The sequence below is a fragment of the Phasianus colchicus genome, chromosome 12, assembly GCF_987193195.1.
Source record: "Phasianus colchicus chromosome 12, bPhaCol1.hap1.1, whole genome shotgun sequence".
In the NCBI taxonomy this organism is placed as follows: Eukaryota; Metazoa; Chordata; class Aves; order Galliformes; family Phasianidae; genus Phasianus; species Phasianus colchicus.
In genome coordinates, this window is record NC_143447.1 from 5377152 (window position 1) to 5393705 (window position 16554).

The 16554-nt window shown below is 36.3% G+C and overlaps 1 protein-coding gene across 9 annotated transcripts in view; it reads left to right on the forward strand.

Moving 5' to 3' along the window:
• ICE2 (interactor of little elongation complex ELL subunit 2) overlaps positions 1-16554 on the forward strand; it is a 41322-nt gene that overhangs the window by 6357 nt on the left and 18411 nt on the right. For all 9 annotated transcript variants that reach the window (XR_016470290.1, XR_016470292.1, XR_016470289.1 and 6 more), the window contains exons 6-14: positions 98-214; positions 2030-2189; positions 3994-4178; positions 4675-5611; positions 7283-7461; positions 8386-8515; positions 14053-14137; positions 14225-14275; positions 15061-15319. Coding sequence is in view for 5 of the 9 variants with exons in the window: in XM_090148732.1 (XP_090004858.1) it covers positions 98-214; positions 2030-2189; positions 3994-4178; positions 4675-5611; positions 7283-7461; positions 8386-8515; positions 14053-14137; positions 14225-14275; positions 15061-15319 (2103 nt within the window). In the remaining 4 variants the exon portion in view is untranslated. The remainder of the gene's footprint in view (positions 1-97; positions 215-2029; positions 2190-3993; positions 4179-4674; positions 5612-7282; positions 7462-8385; positions 8516-14052; positions 14138-14224; positions 14276-15060; positions 15320-16554) is intronic.

Genomic DNA, 16554 nt, shown 5'->3' on the forward strand with positions numbered 1-16554 from the left:
GCGTAAGTTCTTAATAACTTTATCACAAAAAGTGGAATATTGGGTCATCATGATTTCATTTAAGATTGTTTCCTGGTCCTGCTTGATTTTCTTCAAGGGTACAGCAAGATATGCTAAGACAGCATTCCCTACAATGCCTGTTCAGCTCTGCACAGATTATAAAACGGTTACATCTATTATAACTCCAGAAGAAAAGGCTTCTATTATGCACAATGTAAGTACCATTTTTATTGTCATTTTTATGGCACATATTGGAGAAAAGAAATATTTCATTTCTGTGGCAGCATTATTTCATCATTTTTATCTTAATCTTATGCATCTTGTTGTGTAGTAATACATACTGTATCATTACTTGTGTAGTATTTAACGTATGGCAGTTGTACTGCCTTCTTCCAAAATTGGTTTATCGCATTGTTATGCTGTGCATCCTGGTCAAGAAATATTTTAGGCTCTTCAGTTTTCTGAAAAGTGAGCTAGCTGTCCTTTATCTAACTATATCTTTCGCTAAGCAATATAAATTGCATTCCTGAATTGAACAATTTTTAGATTCCATTCTACCTCCCTGTTAAATAGCCAGTGTTGCTGTTTGTGTTGAGAAATGGATTTGTTTTGTTCATTCTGCAGAACTTGTTTTTTGACTATTTATTTCAGACAGTTTGCTGTGCACTTATTTGAGGAGTTTGTTCATATATCAGAAGTCAACCTGTCAACAGAGATACTATGACTGCAGAGAAGTTTGTTGGTTAAGAAAGCAGTAGAGGTGACACAGGAGAATAATATTCCGCTAAAGGTGTTAGATCTGTAAAATATGAGATCTGCTCTGAAAGTAGTGGCTCCTAGTTTATTATGTTGGCCAACAATGTCAGAGGTGGATTGGCGGTATGGCAATAAAGGCTGAACCTTCCTGCCAATATTCTGTTACGTTTTGTTGCCGTGTGACAAATAGCAGCACAGGGACAGTCTGACAGGATGGCATCCTATACAGAAGTGCATGTTAAGCAAAGGTGTAGAATTAAATTCCTCCCTGGGAAAAAAAAAAAGGCACCCACTGACATTCATTGACAGTTGCTGAGTGTTAACAGAGACCAAGCAGTGGATGTGAGCACAGTGAGGCAGTAGGTGTTTCTGCCATGGCAACAGCAACTTGAAAGATGAACTAAGTTCCAGACAGCATGTCCAGTATGACATGCAGGCTCTTCTCTGTGGCTGACAAAAATGCATAGCTAGTGGTGGTCACTATGTTGAAAAAGAGTGTTTTTGTAGCAGAATATTTGCTCTATCATGTAGTGTTATCACGCTATTTATATCTGTGTAGTTTTCATGGAAATTAGGGGGCATTACTTTCAGAGCAATGTATATATTATTTCTCATGTTATCTTAGGTGAACAAAGAAAGAGCACTGCTAGATTTTCTCACTTATCTTTTGTGGCCCTTAATGCTCCCAAACATCCAGTATCTCCATGGTTCTTACTATTCTTCTCCCACCTAATGAATATGCCCAACCTTCTTTTTTCCTGGAAACTCATAATTTTTTTATACTTCTGTTGTTTCAATTCTGAATTTGTTTGCTTCGTGTTTTTATGTTTGCTTTGACATTCTTTAGAGGCAATCTGTATTGAAAGAACTGTGCAGTTTTAGTCATACTTTAATGTTAGGCTGCTCCATGGTGCTATTACTTAACTTGTAAGAGCATCTGTGATACATATGTGAGTGAATGTGTTGCTTTTTTCTTTTGCGTTGAACTCCAATGTGTCACTACCCCTTTGTTCTTATTTGACCTAGTAATTCAATTTATTAGGAATTAATAGAAAGGTAGAAGGCAAAATATGTTTTCTTGTGCTACAAGGTAGAGGTGTAGGATTCAGCTAAAACTTTAAGGCTTTTCACTTTGATTTTGGAGCCTGGCACAGTGGTGGTAGCTGGGTATCTGCAGCTGTGGAGCTAATTCATGTTTGTTAGTTTGTTTACAAAATTAAATTACCTGTCTTACATGAAAACCTTTAAAAATCTACCTTCTTTTCTTGTTTAGGATATTAGTTCAGATTCAAATGCAGAAAAGCTTGCTTTGAAATACTCCCCTCAAGTTGTTCTAAGCAATCAGTCATTATTTACGTTACTGAATAATCATGGATTAAACTACAAGGAACAGTGGGAAATTCCAGTTTGCGTTAAGATGATCCCTGTTGCAGGTATAGTATATTTTTGCTATAAAAACTACATTTTTGTCCTGGAAGTTCTTGATATTTTTTCATAATCCTTTTTTCATCTGATAGAAGGACAAAAAATTAGTAATTCAAGCAAGATCAACTGAGAGAAAGGAGAAGATAGTCTAGATTTATTCTCACAGTAAAATAATTTATCTTTGATTTGATTTAAAAGGGAAAAAAAAAATCAAACCTGAAGTTTGTTAAAATCATAATTGTAATTACAAATTAGGATTCTTAGCATTTCTTAAGAAGTTGCCCCCTAGAATGCCGGAATGAGTTTCTCCAGTACTTCCATGTTTTTTAATTTAAATAATCAAACAAAATAATAAAATCTGACATTATAAAGGACAGAAATCTGAAATGATTGTTATTGCATAATGAGTCCAAAACCTTTGTTTTTTCAAGAACTGTGTTTATTTTAATTTCAGATATCACAGAAATGAAGTTTAAAAATCCACTGGTATGGTATTCCTTCTGCTCTCAAGGAGGAAAGCTAATAGCAAGGTCATTTCATAGTTCTCCACACTTTGTCCTACCTTGTTACTGAAAATAGCAACAGCCTCTAGAGATACTGCCATTAACATTGAATTTGGAGATGCTCAGTTATTTTCCACTTGGAAAAAAGCAAAGTCAGTTAAATGTCCTTTTTGCTTTCTAAAACAGTAAACTCCTTGGGAAGAAAATAACTGCATGTGACTTCTGAAATTAAAAGAACCGATTTCCATCATTGTTTAATGAATGATCATGGAGTACGGCCTTTTTCCTAATTATAAGAAAAAATGTTTTGAGTAAATTGATTAACTCATCTGAATACTATCCCATCAGTAATTTGCATATAGATTTCCCTTCTCGTCCATTCTTTTTTTAGCTAGTTGAATTACAGTGGAAGCTGTCTTGAAATGTCAGTGTTGTGTGCATCATACACAGATTTGTATGGCAAACTTTTGGATGGTAGTTGACAAATATCTGCAAGTCTTTGAAATTCTGATCTTTCTTTACGTCAAATTGAAGTACCTTGTGTAATGCTTTGCTTGGCTCCTTTCATGTCAGCTTTATGGTTTTTAGACTTAATTTTTTGATTCAAAGTTAACAGTCAAAGAGTTACTTGAAGTATGTTAGCAATACAGTGTTACACAAAGATTTTCTCCTCTCTTTCCTTGGCTCCCAACCACTTTCAGCCACCTCTTGCATTAATATTTTTTTCTTCCTCAGATTTTTCTAAAGCAGAGATTAGGTGGCCCACCTGTTCACAGTGTGCCATTGATTTCTGTATGAAATTGGCCAGAGTGTTACTGTTGTTTTTTGATGACTTTAATTATGGTTCATGTTTAAGTTATAAACAACAGAAAGGGAGGTAAAAGTGCCCTAACTTAGTTACTGATTAGAAAAAAAAATATAAACTTCAGCCATCACTTTTGGGCAATGAATCTTTAAAAGAAAATAACAGCCCCCAAGTCAGATTTACTGAGGTTAATGTATGCAGAACAGAGGAAGAAGAAAATCTTTTTGGAAAACAGGATACATTTTATTTTTATAATGCCATGTGAGAAATGTTAAATGCTTAGTTCTTTAGGAATTCCTTATGTAGTATGTGTTGTGTATTGGTGCTTTAGGGTCATAATTCAGACTAGCTGGATATGCTGCTTTTGATAGTGAATGAGAGCATAGTTTTTCATCTGTTTGCAAACGTGGAATGGATTGTAATATATTTGGAAGCTGAAAGATGATGTAAATTCTAAAGTGATATTTTTTCTTACATTTAATATGCATTTCCTTTCTTGATTAGATAACAAAGCAGCTAAAGTGGTTTTCATTGACTCACCTCTTCTGAAAAAGGAAATGACAATAAGAGAGAGGAACCAAATATTCCATGAAATTCCAGCGGACTTCCTAGCAACTAAAAAGTCTTACATTGCAATTTCTGACGCTTTGATGGACAAACCAGATGAGGACAATCTGTTTCAGTGGAATGTATGTAGATTCACTTCTTTTTTGGAGAAAAAAAGAACAAAAAAAAATACTGTGTTTTAAGTTACTTGTGTGATAATGAAGGAAAACTTAGGTCTCCTGCTGATTGTTTTTTGGGTTTTTTTTGTTAACTACTGAGCTTCAGGCACTGTCTGTGAGGATGTCTGTCCAGTTCTCTAAGTGCTTCTATTGTATCTTCAACTCAGCTTTAATGTTTATTTCATTAAAATATGTTTTAACTGGCTTATTTAGGTGTGACAAGTTTTACGGACTTTATTTCTGTTTTGAAAGACCTTTTAATAGCTACGGTCTAAGAACATTTCACGTGAAACACAGGAATTTGGTTCGTTAACTGCCCCTCTCACTTAACAGTGAAAACTTGGATCCTAGAACAGTTTTCAGGTTTCTGCTTTGGTAGTGTCTCATTCATGATTAATGCATTCTATTTCTTGGCTTGTTTGATTGTACAGTATTTATTTATTTTTCTCCCTATGTTAAGGTGTCTTCTGATACCTACCAGTGCAGGAAGATTCCACTTACAGATGATGCAGGGATGGATTTTGATGATGATTTTACAGAACTGGAAACTTTTGGAGCAGCTGTCAAACTTTCAAGGACTTCTAAAACAGAAAACACTTGTTCTGTTAGTAACACTGATAAAGTTTTGTCATGTGACTCACAAACAGAAAAAAAACTGACATCTACCATAAACAGTGAAGCTCAAGAGAGAAAAACTCCTCTTTCTGAGCAAGGATTTTCAGTGTATTCCAGAATGCAGCTTCCATCATGTGGCAATACATGCTTCAGCCCTGAAGTAAATTGGTCTCATAAAAACTTTCATTCTGAGGAGATAGAGTTGAAGAAAGCACAGGATGTCATGACCAAAAAAGTATCAGAAACAAATACTTCATATTCTGCTGTAAGTTGCAAAAAAGACTCTCATGCTGTACAGAAAAATGAGATACATGCTCCTTTATGCAGTAGTGACACCGATGAAGATCGTTTAGTAATTGATACAGAACATAAAAATACTGAATGCAAAAAAACTGTTCCAAACACTGTTTCTCAGACCTTGGTCCAGACTTCCGAGTCATCTTCCCCCACCACAAATCCATCAACAAGCATGGTTGATTGTTCAGAAATTGTGCATCAGGGGAAAAATGCCTCCAGAAAGGCTCCAAGAAGGTTGTCCAAAGAATTTGATCCTGTTGGACAGATTTTGAAAATGCAAACGGAGCTCCTCAAGTCACCTACCCAAAAAGCTCACGAGCAGCCTGCAGTGAGCTGTGATAATGCTAATGCTGTGCAAACTCACGTGCCTCAATCTTCAAAGCCACCAGTGATCTCCCACCCAGCACCTGTGCTGGGCCCTGCCTCAAATCCTCATGGCTCATCTAGGAATACCTGGACGTGCCTTTTTCAGGGGGCGCCAAGGAGTGAGTAGTAGTGTGTGTTGTCTGTGGAGAAAAACTTAAAAATTTCAGTTCAGCTGAAAAGCATTTTAACTCTCTTGCCTGAAGAAAGTCTAGTTGTACCTCTGTTACATTTATTGAGATGTGATTTTTTTTTTTCCCCAAAAATACTTTGTGTTTGACAGGTACTATGTTGCACAAATAAGAGAGAATGTGTGAAGCTGTTTGTCCATAGAGCTGAATAAGAAATGTTAATTTAAATTACAAGAAACAACAAGGCATCTGAGAAAGGAGAAGTTGTTTGGTATTGAGGTTAGTTACTTTTCCGTAGAAGTTTCAATGTTTGAGCAGTCTGGTCTGTGAGAAGGTCTACAAAAATCATTTCTTCTCAGTTGAAAGTGGAATTACTTTACTTTTTCTGTAGATCAAATTATGTAATTAAAATTTTGAAGAAAAGTTGGTATTGACTTGTCCAAGTTTTGAGAATCCCCCCTCAGTTTCTGTTTCTCAGCTCTTACCAAATCTGTTTCAGAGGGCTGCTGAGAACTCACTACGAGGCACTTCTCCAAGTTTTCTAGTGTTTAGCTAGAAATTGAGCCCACCTTATACCCAGACCTCTACCAAGAACTTGAAGGTCCTAGGGACCATAAAGTTTGAGGGCTTTTTACTTGCCTGAGTAGCTTCTGAGCTCTGTAAAACTGAAACTAGGAACCCTTGCTTCAGTTAAATTGACAGGAAAGCGGGCAGTTGGATCAGCACAGATACACTTTTCTCAAGTATTTAATTCCAATGAATCAGTGCTTTTTGGTGGGAGAACATGTTTTATTGGTGTTTTCTGATTAGCTGTGTGCTTTATCACATAGGAATTAATTATTAAACTGTTTCCATTGCGGACAGATTAACACAGGTAATACTTTTATGAGCTGAAATTGTTGTTAGGTACATTTCCTTTAAGTCAACCGGATTTTAATTGTAGGTCAATGACATGTCTCTTTCCTCTCCTCCCATCTAAAGGACTAAGCAGCGTGATATTCTTCCAATTTCTTATCTTTTCACAAAGCCAGACCATGGAATTCAAGTGTTATTTACTTTTAATCGGAGTGGTAAAACCAGTATTGCTAAGCAAATCAAATGTAGTATTGTGGACAAATAGAGAGTTCAACAGATGGGAAGTTATATTGCTGCATCTTAAGATCTGAATAAGCTTCTTTTGAATATGCAAGTTAATATAATTGAAATTTGAAACAAACTCAGTTTGGAATGGAGCCTTATGCCACCAACCTGAGGCTTGAGTTGCTTCTGTAACTAATAAATGGATAACGACTCTCATTCAAAGTAATTTTTTGGTCTATTTGTGCTGTGTGAATGTAACTTTAAAAGAAAAAAAATCACCTTTCCACTCCATCTGCACAAAACGCTCTATGTAACAAACTCAACAGGAGAATAAAATGTGGGAATAATTAATAATATATTCTTTAAAAGCCATTGTAGGCATTTTCTGGAATTATTTTTTTAAAAAAACAAACACCTTAGCAAGTGACTTAGTGTGCCTAATGAGCAAGCTTTTCACCCCAAACTATTATCAAAAAAAATGGCTTTTAAAAATCAACTACTGTGAGAGAGGGCCAAAAAAGCTTGATTAGCCTCAAAGTGAAGAATGCCCAAATTTGTCATTTTTGGTTTTATTTTCTGTAGGAAAGCTGCCAGATGAACTTCAGATGCTTGTGGAAGACCCTGGAGAGTATAAAGCGCCTCAGGATGGCAACCTCGTGTATAAGTTGTTCAGTTTGGATGACCTGTTGTTACTTGTGCGTTGCAATGTGCAGAAAGTGAGATCACTGCCACGTTTCAATAAAAAGAAGAAAGCTCAAAAGGTATGGAATTGGCTCTTTTTTTAAAACCTACTTGATTAGGACAGATACTAAATGTGATTCTGTGTTGGCTACTACAGCTACATTTCAATAATATGTATGAATAATTCTATTCATGTAAAATAATGCCTCTTTGAACTGTTTTTAAAAGGTAATGTAGAAACTTCTTTTTTTTCCAAGCACTTCAAGATTGTTTGGAATCATAAGAGCATTCTGTTTGAAAAAACTCTGGAATGCATCTTAGCAAATTGTTTGTCTTAAGGGCTAAAATGCTTTAAGTGCAAGTGAAATCCAATATTCTGTGTTATAACAGGAGAAGGAAAGCTTATTCTGGAATCCTCAGTAATTCACTGTTTTGTCAAGAGTCCTCATAATCGTTTGACAAACTTGATCTGGTATAGTCTTCCCCAAAATACCAGAATTATAATAGATAGGTAAACAGCTTGGAAGGTGTTTATTGAAATAGAAATAGATCTTAGTAGCTTTTACTTGTGAAAATTATATGCTCATAGTCTTGCTTGGAAGAGCTATCTTGGCTTTGCTTGATGTGAATAAAAGACAGAATTCCAATGAGCAAATCAGTGTCATAATTGCATATCTTTTTTTAAATTCCTGCAGAGGGCAGTAGAGCATAGAAGTGAGAATGTCAAAATAAGTTTCATGGGTAATGGCTTAGTATCAGTTTATTTTTTTGTAAAAACTTGCCTAGACTTGTTTTATTTTAACCTCTCTGTTTCGCCTTCCTTTATGCAGCGTCTCCATAGCCTTAAGCTCACTTATGTGGGTTTCACAGGGCACGAGCTGTTACATCTTGTTGCTACAGTTGTAGTGGAAGATGATGATGATTATAAGTGTCAAAATGTAGCTCGATTGCAACAATCATTTTTGCACAGGCTGCTGAATTTGCTTGTGTGTTTGCTTTGATAGCTCATTCCAATATTCCTATTGCCTAAACTGGAATACCAAGCCTATTACGGTGTTGAAGCTCTTACGGAAAGTGAAGTTTGTCAGCTGTGGACAGAGAGTATGCTTCATTCTGAATGCTTATTTTATATTGGTAAGTTGATGTGTTGATTTGTGCTTGCTTGTATGAAATGTGAATGTCTAAACCTTCATGAAATAACAGAAGAGAAAGGTGTGTATGACAGGTGTATTCTATACATCCTTATTTAATTTTCTAACTTTGGTTTTCACTTTTATCTTAAGTTCTTTTTTGAAAATTTCTCTTGGGTGCTGAATGGGGACATTTCAACTTTGGTTCTCACTGGATAACATCCAGTAATCTTTGTTTGCAAGAACTGCATTTATTTGCTTTTCAAAGAAAAATTGATAACCCAAACTTAGTTCTCAGAAATTAGCGATCTTCGTGACTTCAATTCTTTGATTCATTTTTTTTAATGAGTCAAATGCAACACGGATTATTGTAATGTAGGAGCAGTGAGAATACTTCTCAATAAAAAATGAACTATAAATGTATACTATTTTGTGAAATCATTTTAAATCGATTTGTTATCGCGTGCCAAAATTGGTGAATAAGAAATAATTGGGTATGTGGCTCAGGGAATACAGATCTCTTTGCTTTTGAACTTGCAGCAGGGGAGAGGGTCAAGCACAACTTGTTTTTCTTTGGAGACACACAATAGTGTTTATAATTCAACACTAATAACGTGCAGACAGATAAGATACAGGAGAATGAGGAAAAACAAGCAAGATACAGCTTATGTTATTCAGAAATATGAGAAATTGCAAGCTTTGGAAACAGTATACTTGTGTCTCAAATACAATATGCTAGAAGAAATTTTGTCGTTGCAGTAATGAGAAAAATACTTAGCATGGGTTTATTTAAAACTACTTTCTATATACATGGTATTATATAAGATCTCTGAACACCAGTATGTAACTATTTTTTTTTCAGATAGTTGAACAGAAGTTGTACCTAACTGGTCAGTGAAATTTCATTTCCCAGTACATGTTGTGGTCAAATTATCCCTGTCAAAGGGATGGTTATGATAAACTCTGTCCTTTATCTCCTTTCCATCTGCTGTTCAGAAATGTAATAGGGCCTATGCATGCAGAGTAATCAATACTCAGAATGAAGCAAAGTGAAAAAAATCCCATATAGAAGAGATTACATCCATAATTCAAAGCACAGAAAATAGAAGAAACTGGGATGGAAAGCAAAAATGTTATTCAAAGGTGTCTTACTGTAAAGGCTCTTTTCTGCACAACTAAGGCCAAACACGAGTGCAGTGTTTAAAAAAAAAAAAAAAAGTGATTAACATACTTCCAGTAAAAAATGCTATATTCAGATTTGTGCAGTGACTTTCAGGAGTCAAGAAAGTTTGTCTGTTCCTCTTTCTGGAGAGAAAGAAAAATGATACATATAAAGCATGGGGCCAGATTATTTTACCAAACTTTTTAATAGCCGTATACCTCTTTGATATCAGTTATCTAGTAATTGATTAAGTTTTAAAAGGACACTGTGTTCAAGTGGTATGTCACAGTGCATCTCAGAATATGCTTAATGTTTGCTGTGGGACGAGGGCAATCCTGTACAGTGAGTGAATGTTCTGGAGCAGGGACTGCCTCGCTTCCTGTTGTAGAAAGATTTGTCTGTTTTTATGGTTGTTATGGCAGCAGTTGTGGCCTGTGGTTGCCTACCCTTTCCACTTTAGCACTGAATGATACTTTCTGCTCTTGGTAGCTCATGTCAGAATACTATTTGAGAAGTGCTGAGTTCTTTTTTTTCTATGTTTTACATACAAACTTTGCATCTTAATCACAGAACTGTAAAGCTTATATGAGATCAGATATGATCTAAAAACCTTCACAAAGCCAAATATATTAAATCATTATGCACAAAGTTCTCCTGTTCTTCTCTAATTTACCTTGATGTAAGATCCTGAATTTTTTTTTTTTTTTAAAGCAGTACAATAGTACTAAACTACACTGAAATATTTCTCCCCTTCAAGAAAACGTTTCTGTTTATTAGCTTCTCCAGAATCACAAGCAGTGTGAGGAAATAATGTAGCTGTAAAGAGTGGGCTGACTGTCTTAAAAAGCATGCGGGCTGGAAGAAGAATGCATGTCTATCTAATCATCCATCAGTAACAGGACACTTAGCATATGGCTAGGGCACAGAAGTTTGCACACAGCTCAGCCAGCCAACACCCATTTACTGAGGCTCTCAGGATTGTAGGAGAGAGCCGTTCTTGTTCCGTTCTTGTTCTGGCATGAGCTGTCATCCCTGTCTGATTCAGAAGTTCCTTAGTCTCCACTGTACCACGCAGGCAGCTGTTAGCCATGGAGTGGGTGTGGAGCCCTAAGCAAGCAGGCTCCTGTGAGCCAGCCTCTGACAGCTCTGTGTGCTTAAGGAGAAAGCTGTAGTGAAGTTGAGACACTTGTTATTGCAGTGTGTTTGTTTTTTGATTCTTCGATGCACTTCATCCAGCAGCAAAACCTGAAATCCTTTAGGGGTTTGTATTGGTTACAGTAGTTCTCCTAGCATGTGTGAAGGCCCCTTCCTACCCCTGTTTAAACAAACAGAAGAAGATTTAGAATACTACTTGTATTGTGTTGGACTTCCAGTATGTGAATAACTTTTGGTGCTGGCAGAATATGGATTTTATTCAGGTAGGTAACCTGGGGACTGTGGATTTTTGGTACCAGCATGTATTTTCTAATATAGGTAGGTTAACAGATGCCTGGAAGGCAGTAATCAATCTTGTATAAAATTGTACCTACAACTGCTATTAATAGAAAACTTACCACATTCTACTTCAGGATTCATAGAATAATTTGATTTAGAAGGAACCTTTAAGGGCCATCTAGTCAACTCCCCTGCCGTGGACAGGACATCTGCAGCTAGATCAGGTTGCTCAGAGCCTGGTCCAGCCTGACCTTGAATGTCTCCAAGGATGGGCTATCCACCACTCTCTGGGTAACCTGTTCCAGTGCCTCACTAACTGTAGTGTAAAAATCTTCTTCCTTTTATCCAGTCTAAATCTCCACTCCTTTATTTTGAAACCATTTCCCCTTGTCCTGTCACAACACACCCTGCTACAGTCTGCCCCTTTCCTTCTTACAGCCCCCCTTTAGGTACTGAGAGGCCACTCTTGGGTCTTCAAGAGCCTTCTGCTGTCCAGGCTGAACACAGTTTGATTCTGCCTTTCATCTTATATTTCTGGGGAGGAGCTCTGAAAAATTCAGTGTTGCAAGTGTTCTGATTTAGTTACACAACTCTTTGAAAGACTTGTGTTTTTTTCCTGAAAATCAAGTGGCAGTTCCCCAGTGGTGATAATATCCCTGTATTATGGATGGCTTAAAATTGGGTGAATATTTCATTCTTTTTCATTGCTCTGATACCTGAATGTAAGACTTGGACTATCACACGTTTGTTGTAACCAGAAAGGCAGACGTGATCTAGGTGTCTTCTTAGGTCATGCTGTAACTTGAAATAAGTGAAATGTCCTATCATGATGGGATGTTTGAATCAGCAATAGTATAGTCATAGACATACTGCTCTTCTTAAATTTACCCAATAGTGTAAGTGTGAAGGTATGAAAAAACTATTTGGAAACTTTGCTCTTACCAGTAATAATACAGTACCTATAAAACTTCTGTTCATATTCAATTAGTTCTGAGAATGTGTAGATCTTAAGTGAGCCCTTTTAAACTGAGGTTTTGAATGGGTAGCAGATATCAGTGGTAAGTTGCTTAGGTGTTCTTAGATCTTGAAAGAACTTGAATTCACTGTATTAGCAACCTTTTGCATTGCTAATAGGTATGGGTGAAAAGTTCTTTGGACCTTGGATTGTGCCCCATAATTTTCCAGAGTTGTTCTTCTGTGTGACTCAGGGAAGTATCTCACAGTGACTCAGTTCAGCAGATGGAAAAGAAAACGGAAATGGAAGTATTGCCTCCTGCATGCTGTGCAAGATGTGCTGTTAAGTTGGATTTTTGATTTCTTGATAAATGGGCTCTCCATTTGTTCAAAAGCAGATGTATCATCTTCACACAAACCAAAGAGTGCTGTCGTTCTGTAGAGCATCTTGCTCAGTTGTTGTTTTAAGTCCCATTGCTGCTCAAATAAGATAACATGCGTACGGAAAGGCTGTGACATTTCCCAAAGTATCTGTACCTGTTTTAATTGGTTAAAAAGAATTGTGATAGGCTTTGCTGATTAAAGCTGGGAATGCTTTACCCCAAAAATTCACTTGTTTGCATTAAGTATCTGAGCATAGTTTACCTTCACCTGAATGGAATAATAATGACTTTAAATAAAGATGATTTGAACACTGTTTGGAAAAAAGTGCTTTCTGTATAGATAACTTACTGAATGTCAAGTGGTCTTGGTCAGACACATCTTAAATAAAGGTTACAGTGATATAAGTCCAGTATGAGTAGTTCATAGGTATTATTCTCCAGCTATGCTGTCAAAGAGTTTAGAAATGGAGATCTTGAGCAGACGCTGACAAATAATGGACAATGCAGATTTTTTTATTTTAATGATTTCAAGTTTTTCTTCATAGTTAGCAATGCAAAATATTAAACTTAGTGTTTAGTCTTACAGAAAATACTGCTATCAAGAAAAGTAACGTGTGGTGTTTTAAAAGTGGACCAGGACAACTGGTTTCCTTTCATATTTGTTACAAATGAGAGTTCATACTTGATCATCTTACATCACATAACGGATTGCTGAGTAATGTTTGTCCTTGAATGTGAAATAATTTTGTTTAGCGGTTTTAAATATGCTGTTGAGACTTTCAGACTTCCTACAAGGGCAGATTTATAGCATGCAGTAAATTCCACTGAGTAGGTTATTTTTTATTATACTGTGTTCTCCTGATTCTTATGGAAGCTGAAATAGGACAGTTTTCTGCAAAAACCTCAACTTGAGAGACTATCTCTTTTGGTAAGATGCAGTCACTACATCAATGTACAAGCTATGGTAATTATCTTTTATTGCTTTTCAAGTGAAAACTTGGGCTAGCCTGTGCCTGTTACAGCAGTATGTTGAGGAAAACTCTTAGCTATTTACAGTCTTAGTAAATTTGCTGTGAACAAGGCCAGAATTGTAAGCTGTGTTTCACTGGAGGAAAAAAAAAAAAAATCAAAAGACAAAGATACAGAATACTCAGAATACCAAATAATATCAATGTTCAGATAACAGCAGAACAGAGAAACAAGTATGTTGAACTTCAAGGTAAATTTGTCTTAAAAGTTGAGCTTATCATCTACACAGTAGGAAGTACAGCATTAAGCATCAGGAAAATTTGAGAAGATATGAACTAGCTGACGAGTAAAGCCATAGCAAAATGAGGTTGCACGTGCTAGGCATCACACAAGATGTGAGATTTGCGGGAATCATGGGCACATCCCTGATCTGTAAGACAGCCCAGATACAAATGCCCGTGCTTAGAAACAACTGTACATCTCATTTTCAGTTATTGTGCAACATTGATATATGCTTTCCACTGTTCTACACTGTGAAACAGGAAAAAATATTCCCTTTAAAATGCTCTAGGTCAGCAAATTATGCCTTTATATTTGTTTGTTCTCTTTTTTTTTAATGTATTGATTAATGTTTTCCAGGGCATATTGATGGTCTCACATCAAAACTTATTATGCTAGAAAAGATTTCTCCAAAAATATTAAGAGAAAAACTTGGATTGATTAAGTGAGTATTTTAATAGATTTTTTTAATGATGAGTCTGAAGTTCTAACAAGGCTTGCAAGATACTACTTCTGCAATTTTTTTTAACAGGCCAGCAAATTCATTGAATATACTTCATCACATTCTGAAGAAAGTGTCTGAGTAAGTGCTTCATTTTTATACGTTATATTCCTTTCCAACTGTACCCATGTGATCCTGTTTCTTATGTACAATGGTCGTCTACTCTTTGATTTTTGTGTCTTTGGATACATGAAATATTTTAGAGGTTCTTTTAGGTCTAGCATAGCATAACTCAAGGCCACATAAAAATGTGCTTAGGGTTGATGTTTTTGTATAAATGGTACAAAAGAAGAACAAGTTGACTTTTATGAACCAGAATTCAGGAGAGGAGATGGGATACTTCTGAGCTGGTTTAACAGTACCTAGGAGTAGGTTGTAATACTGTGTAGGCTGACACTTAAAATTTTCATTTTTGTTAGCAATAACAAAGTTCCCTTCATATGTTCCTTTCTGCTTAGCTTTACTAATAACAGCATGTATCTTCATCTGCACACTGTTGCAACTTCTCTCTTGTTCCCTATTTTTCTTTCTTTAGCTACTCTGATGCTTTCAGTCTGCAAGCTTATTTGCATATACGAGGGCTGCTCTGAAATAATGCCATGTATTATGTTCATTCATGACACATAGGCAGATGTTGGTGGCATGGCAGAAGAGGTTGAACCTTCTTGCCAGTATAAAACATAAATGAGCACAATTTAATTTATTAATACAATTTAACTTGCTCATTTTTGTCCATAGTCTTTTTATAAAACAAGGAATTATAAGTAAATACCTAAAGATGCTTTGCTTCTTCATTAAAGCTATTACTACCTATCAATTAACAAAACAAACAAACAAAAACTGTTTTTTTATTTATATCTTTTTAGTTTGCAGGAGGGCTCTTATCTATTGACTCATGCTGCAGGAGATTCATCAGTTACGATCTACAAGAGTTCCCTTGACAAGCCAACAAGAGCTTCTTATAACTTACATAAGGCTCATTGTGATCTGCCTACAGTACCTGCCATGCTCTCAGTCCCTTGGGTGCCACTGGATCCCAGTCTCCCTTTGCCCTATCACATGAAACATGGCAGGGTCCCATGCACCTTTCCGCCTGCGCCCCAAGAAGCCATGGGGAAACAGAAGGTCAGTATTGCACTTAATGGAAAAACAGAGTAGTAGTTTGGAAATAATCTTTTTCAATCCACTGGTTATAGGTGATATATTTATTTGTCATCTTGTGGGTTTAAAGAGACCCTTTAGAGTTCTGCATCCACAACCAGGAACAGGAATGCCTTTTTCCTGAGAGGTATTTCAGATGAGATTCATCTTACCTAGCTTTAAGCATTACAGTATGGAAAAGCAATGTTGAAGCTTGTAGTACCGTCAGCAGAGGAAAGTGGAATGCTTTAATAAGGATCCATCTGTAAACTAGGCAGTACTTGAGTAGGTTGCAGGACTCATGCTGTAATAACTTTTTCCCCAGTGACTACAGAATTATGGATGATTAGTGCAACTGTAGACAGGTGCAATCAGGTGAGATGAATTATACTCTGAGTCTAGTTTGATAAATTATATTGAGCTCTTATTCCAGTTTTACATGATATGTATATGTTTTTCTAAAAATACACTTTTTACCCTGTTTGGCAAAATCTCTTCAAAATCGAGCTTTGCATCTTTAATGTGAGCTAATGATACTTTTGGACAGTAAAAATGATGCAGCATTTGCCCTTCTTAAAAGCTGTGTAATTTATAGGCTTTCAGTACAGCTGGAACAGGTACAGTATTTCTATTTATAAAGTTTCCTAGTGTTGCCTCTGATGTTGCTTTTTATCAATATGCTTTACCTTCAAACAATTTCAGGAAGGATCGGAAACTATTTTAACTATTTTGCTGTCTTCAAGTCCCCACTCCCCCTCCATTTTTCATTTTTTTCACTCCAAATCTCAGAATCTTGAAATCTTGCACTGTTTCAGTGAAAACTGGCATGCCTTGGAGGCATGTGATGGTGAGTTCTAAGGAGCTTTGTGAAAATAAGTAACAAGACAGAGGAGAGGAATCTAGGTTAGTTCTTCCTCTGTGGAGAGTGCAACAAGCACTCAGCTCCAATATTTATACCAGAAACCTCGTGCGGGCAGCAGAGATTGTGAGGAAATCATTTTTGTTGTTAGCTGTGGGATAACACTACAAGACAGCAGATGCAAAGAAGTTACTCTTCATTGGAAGTTTAAGTACTTTCTTTAGTCTCCTCATGCTGTTCTTTGAGTCTTCCCTGTTTTCATTTTCTTGATTCCTGATTTCAGCACATAGAATATCTTGAATCTGTTCTTGGTTGATTATAATATTGAACAAATCTCATGTGTGGATAATGGCAAATTCTC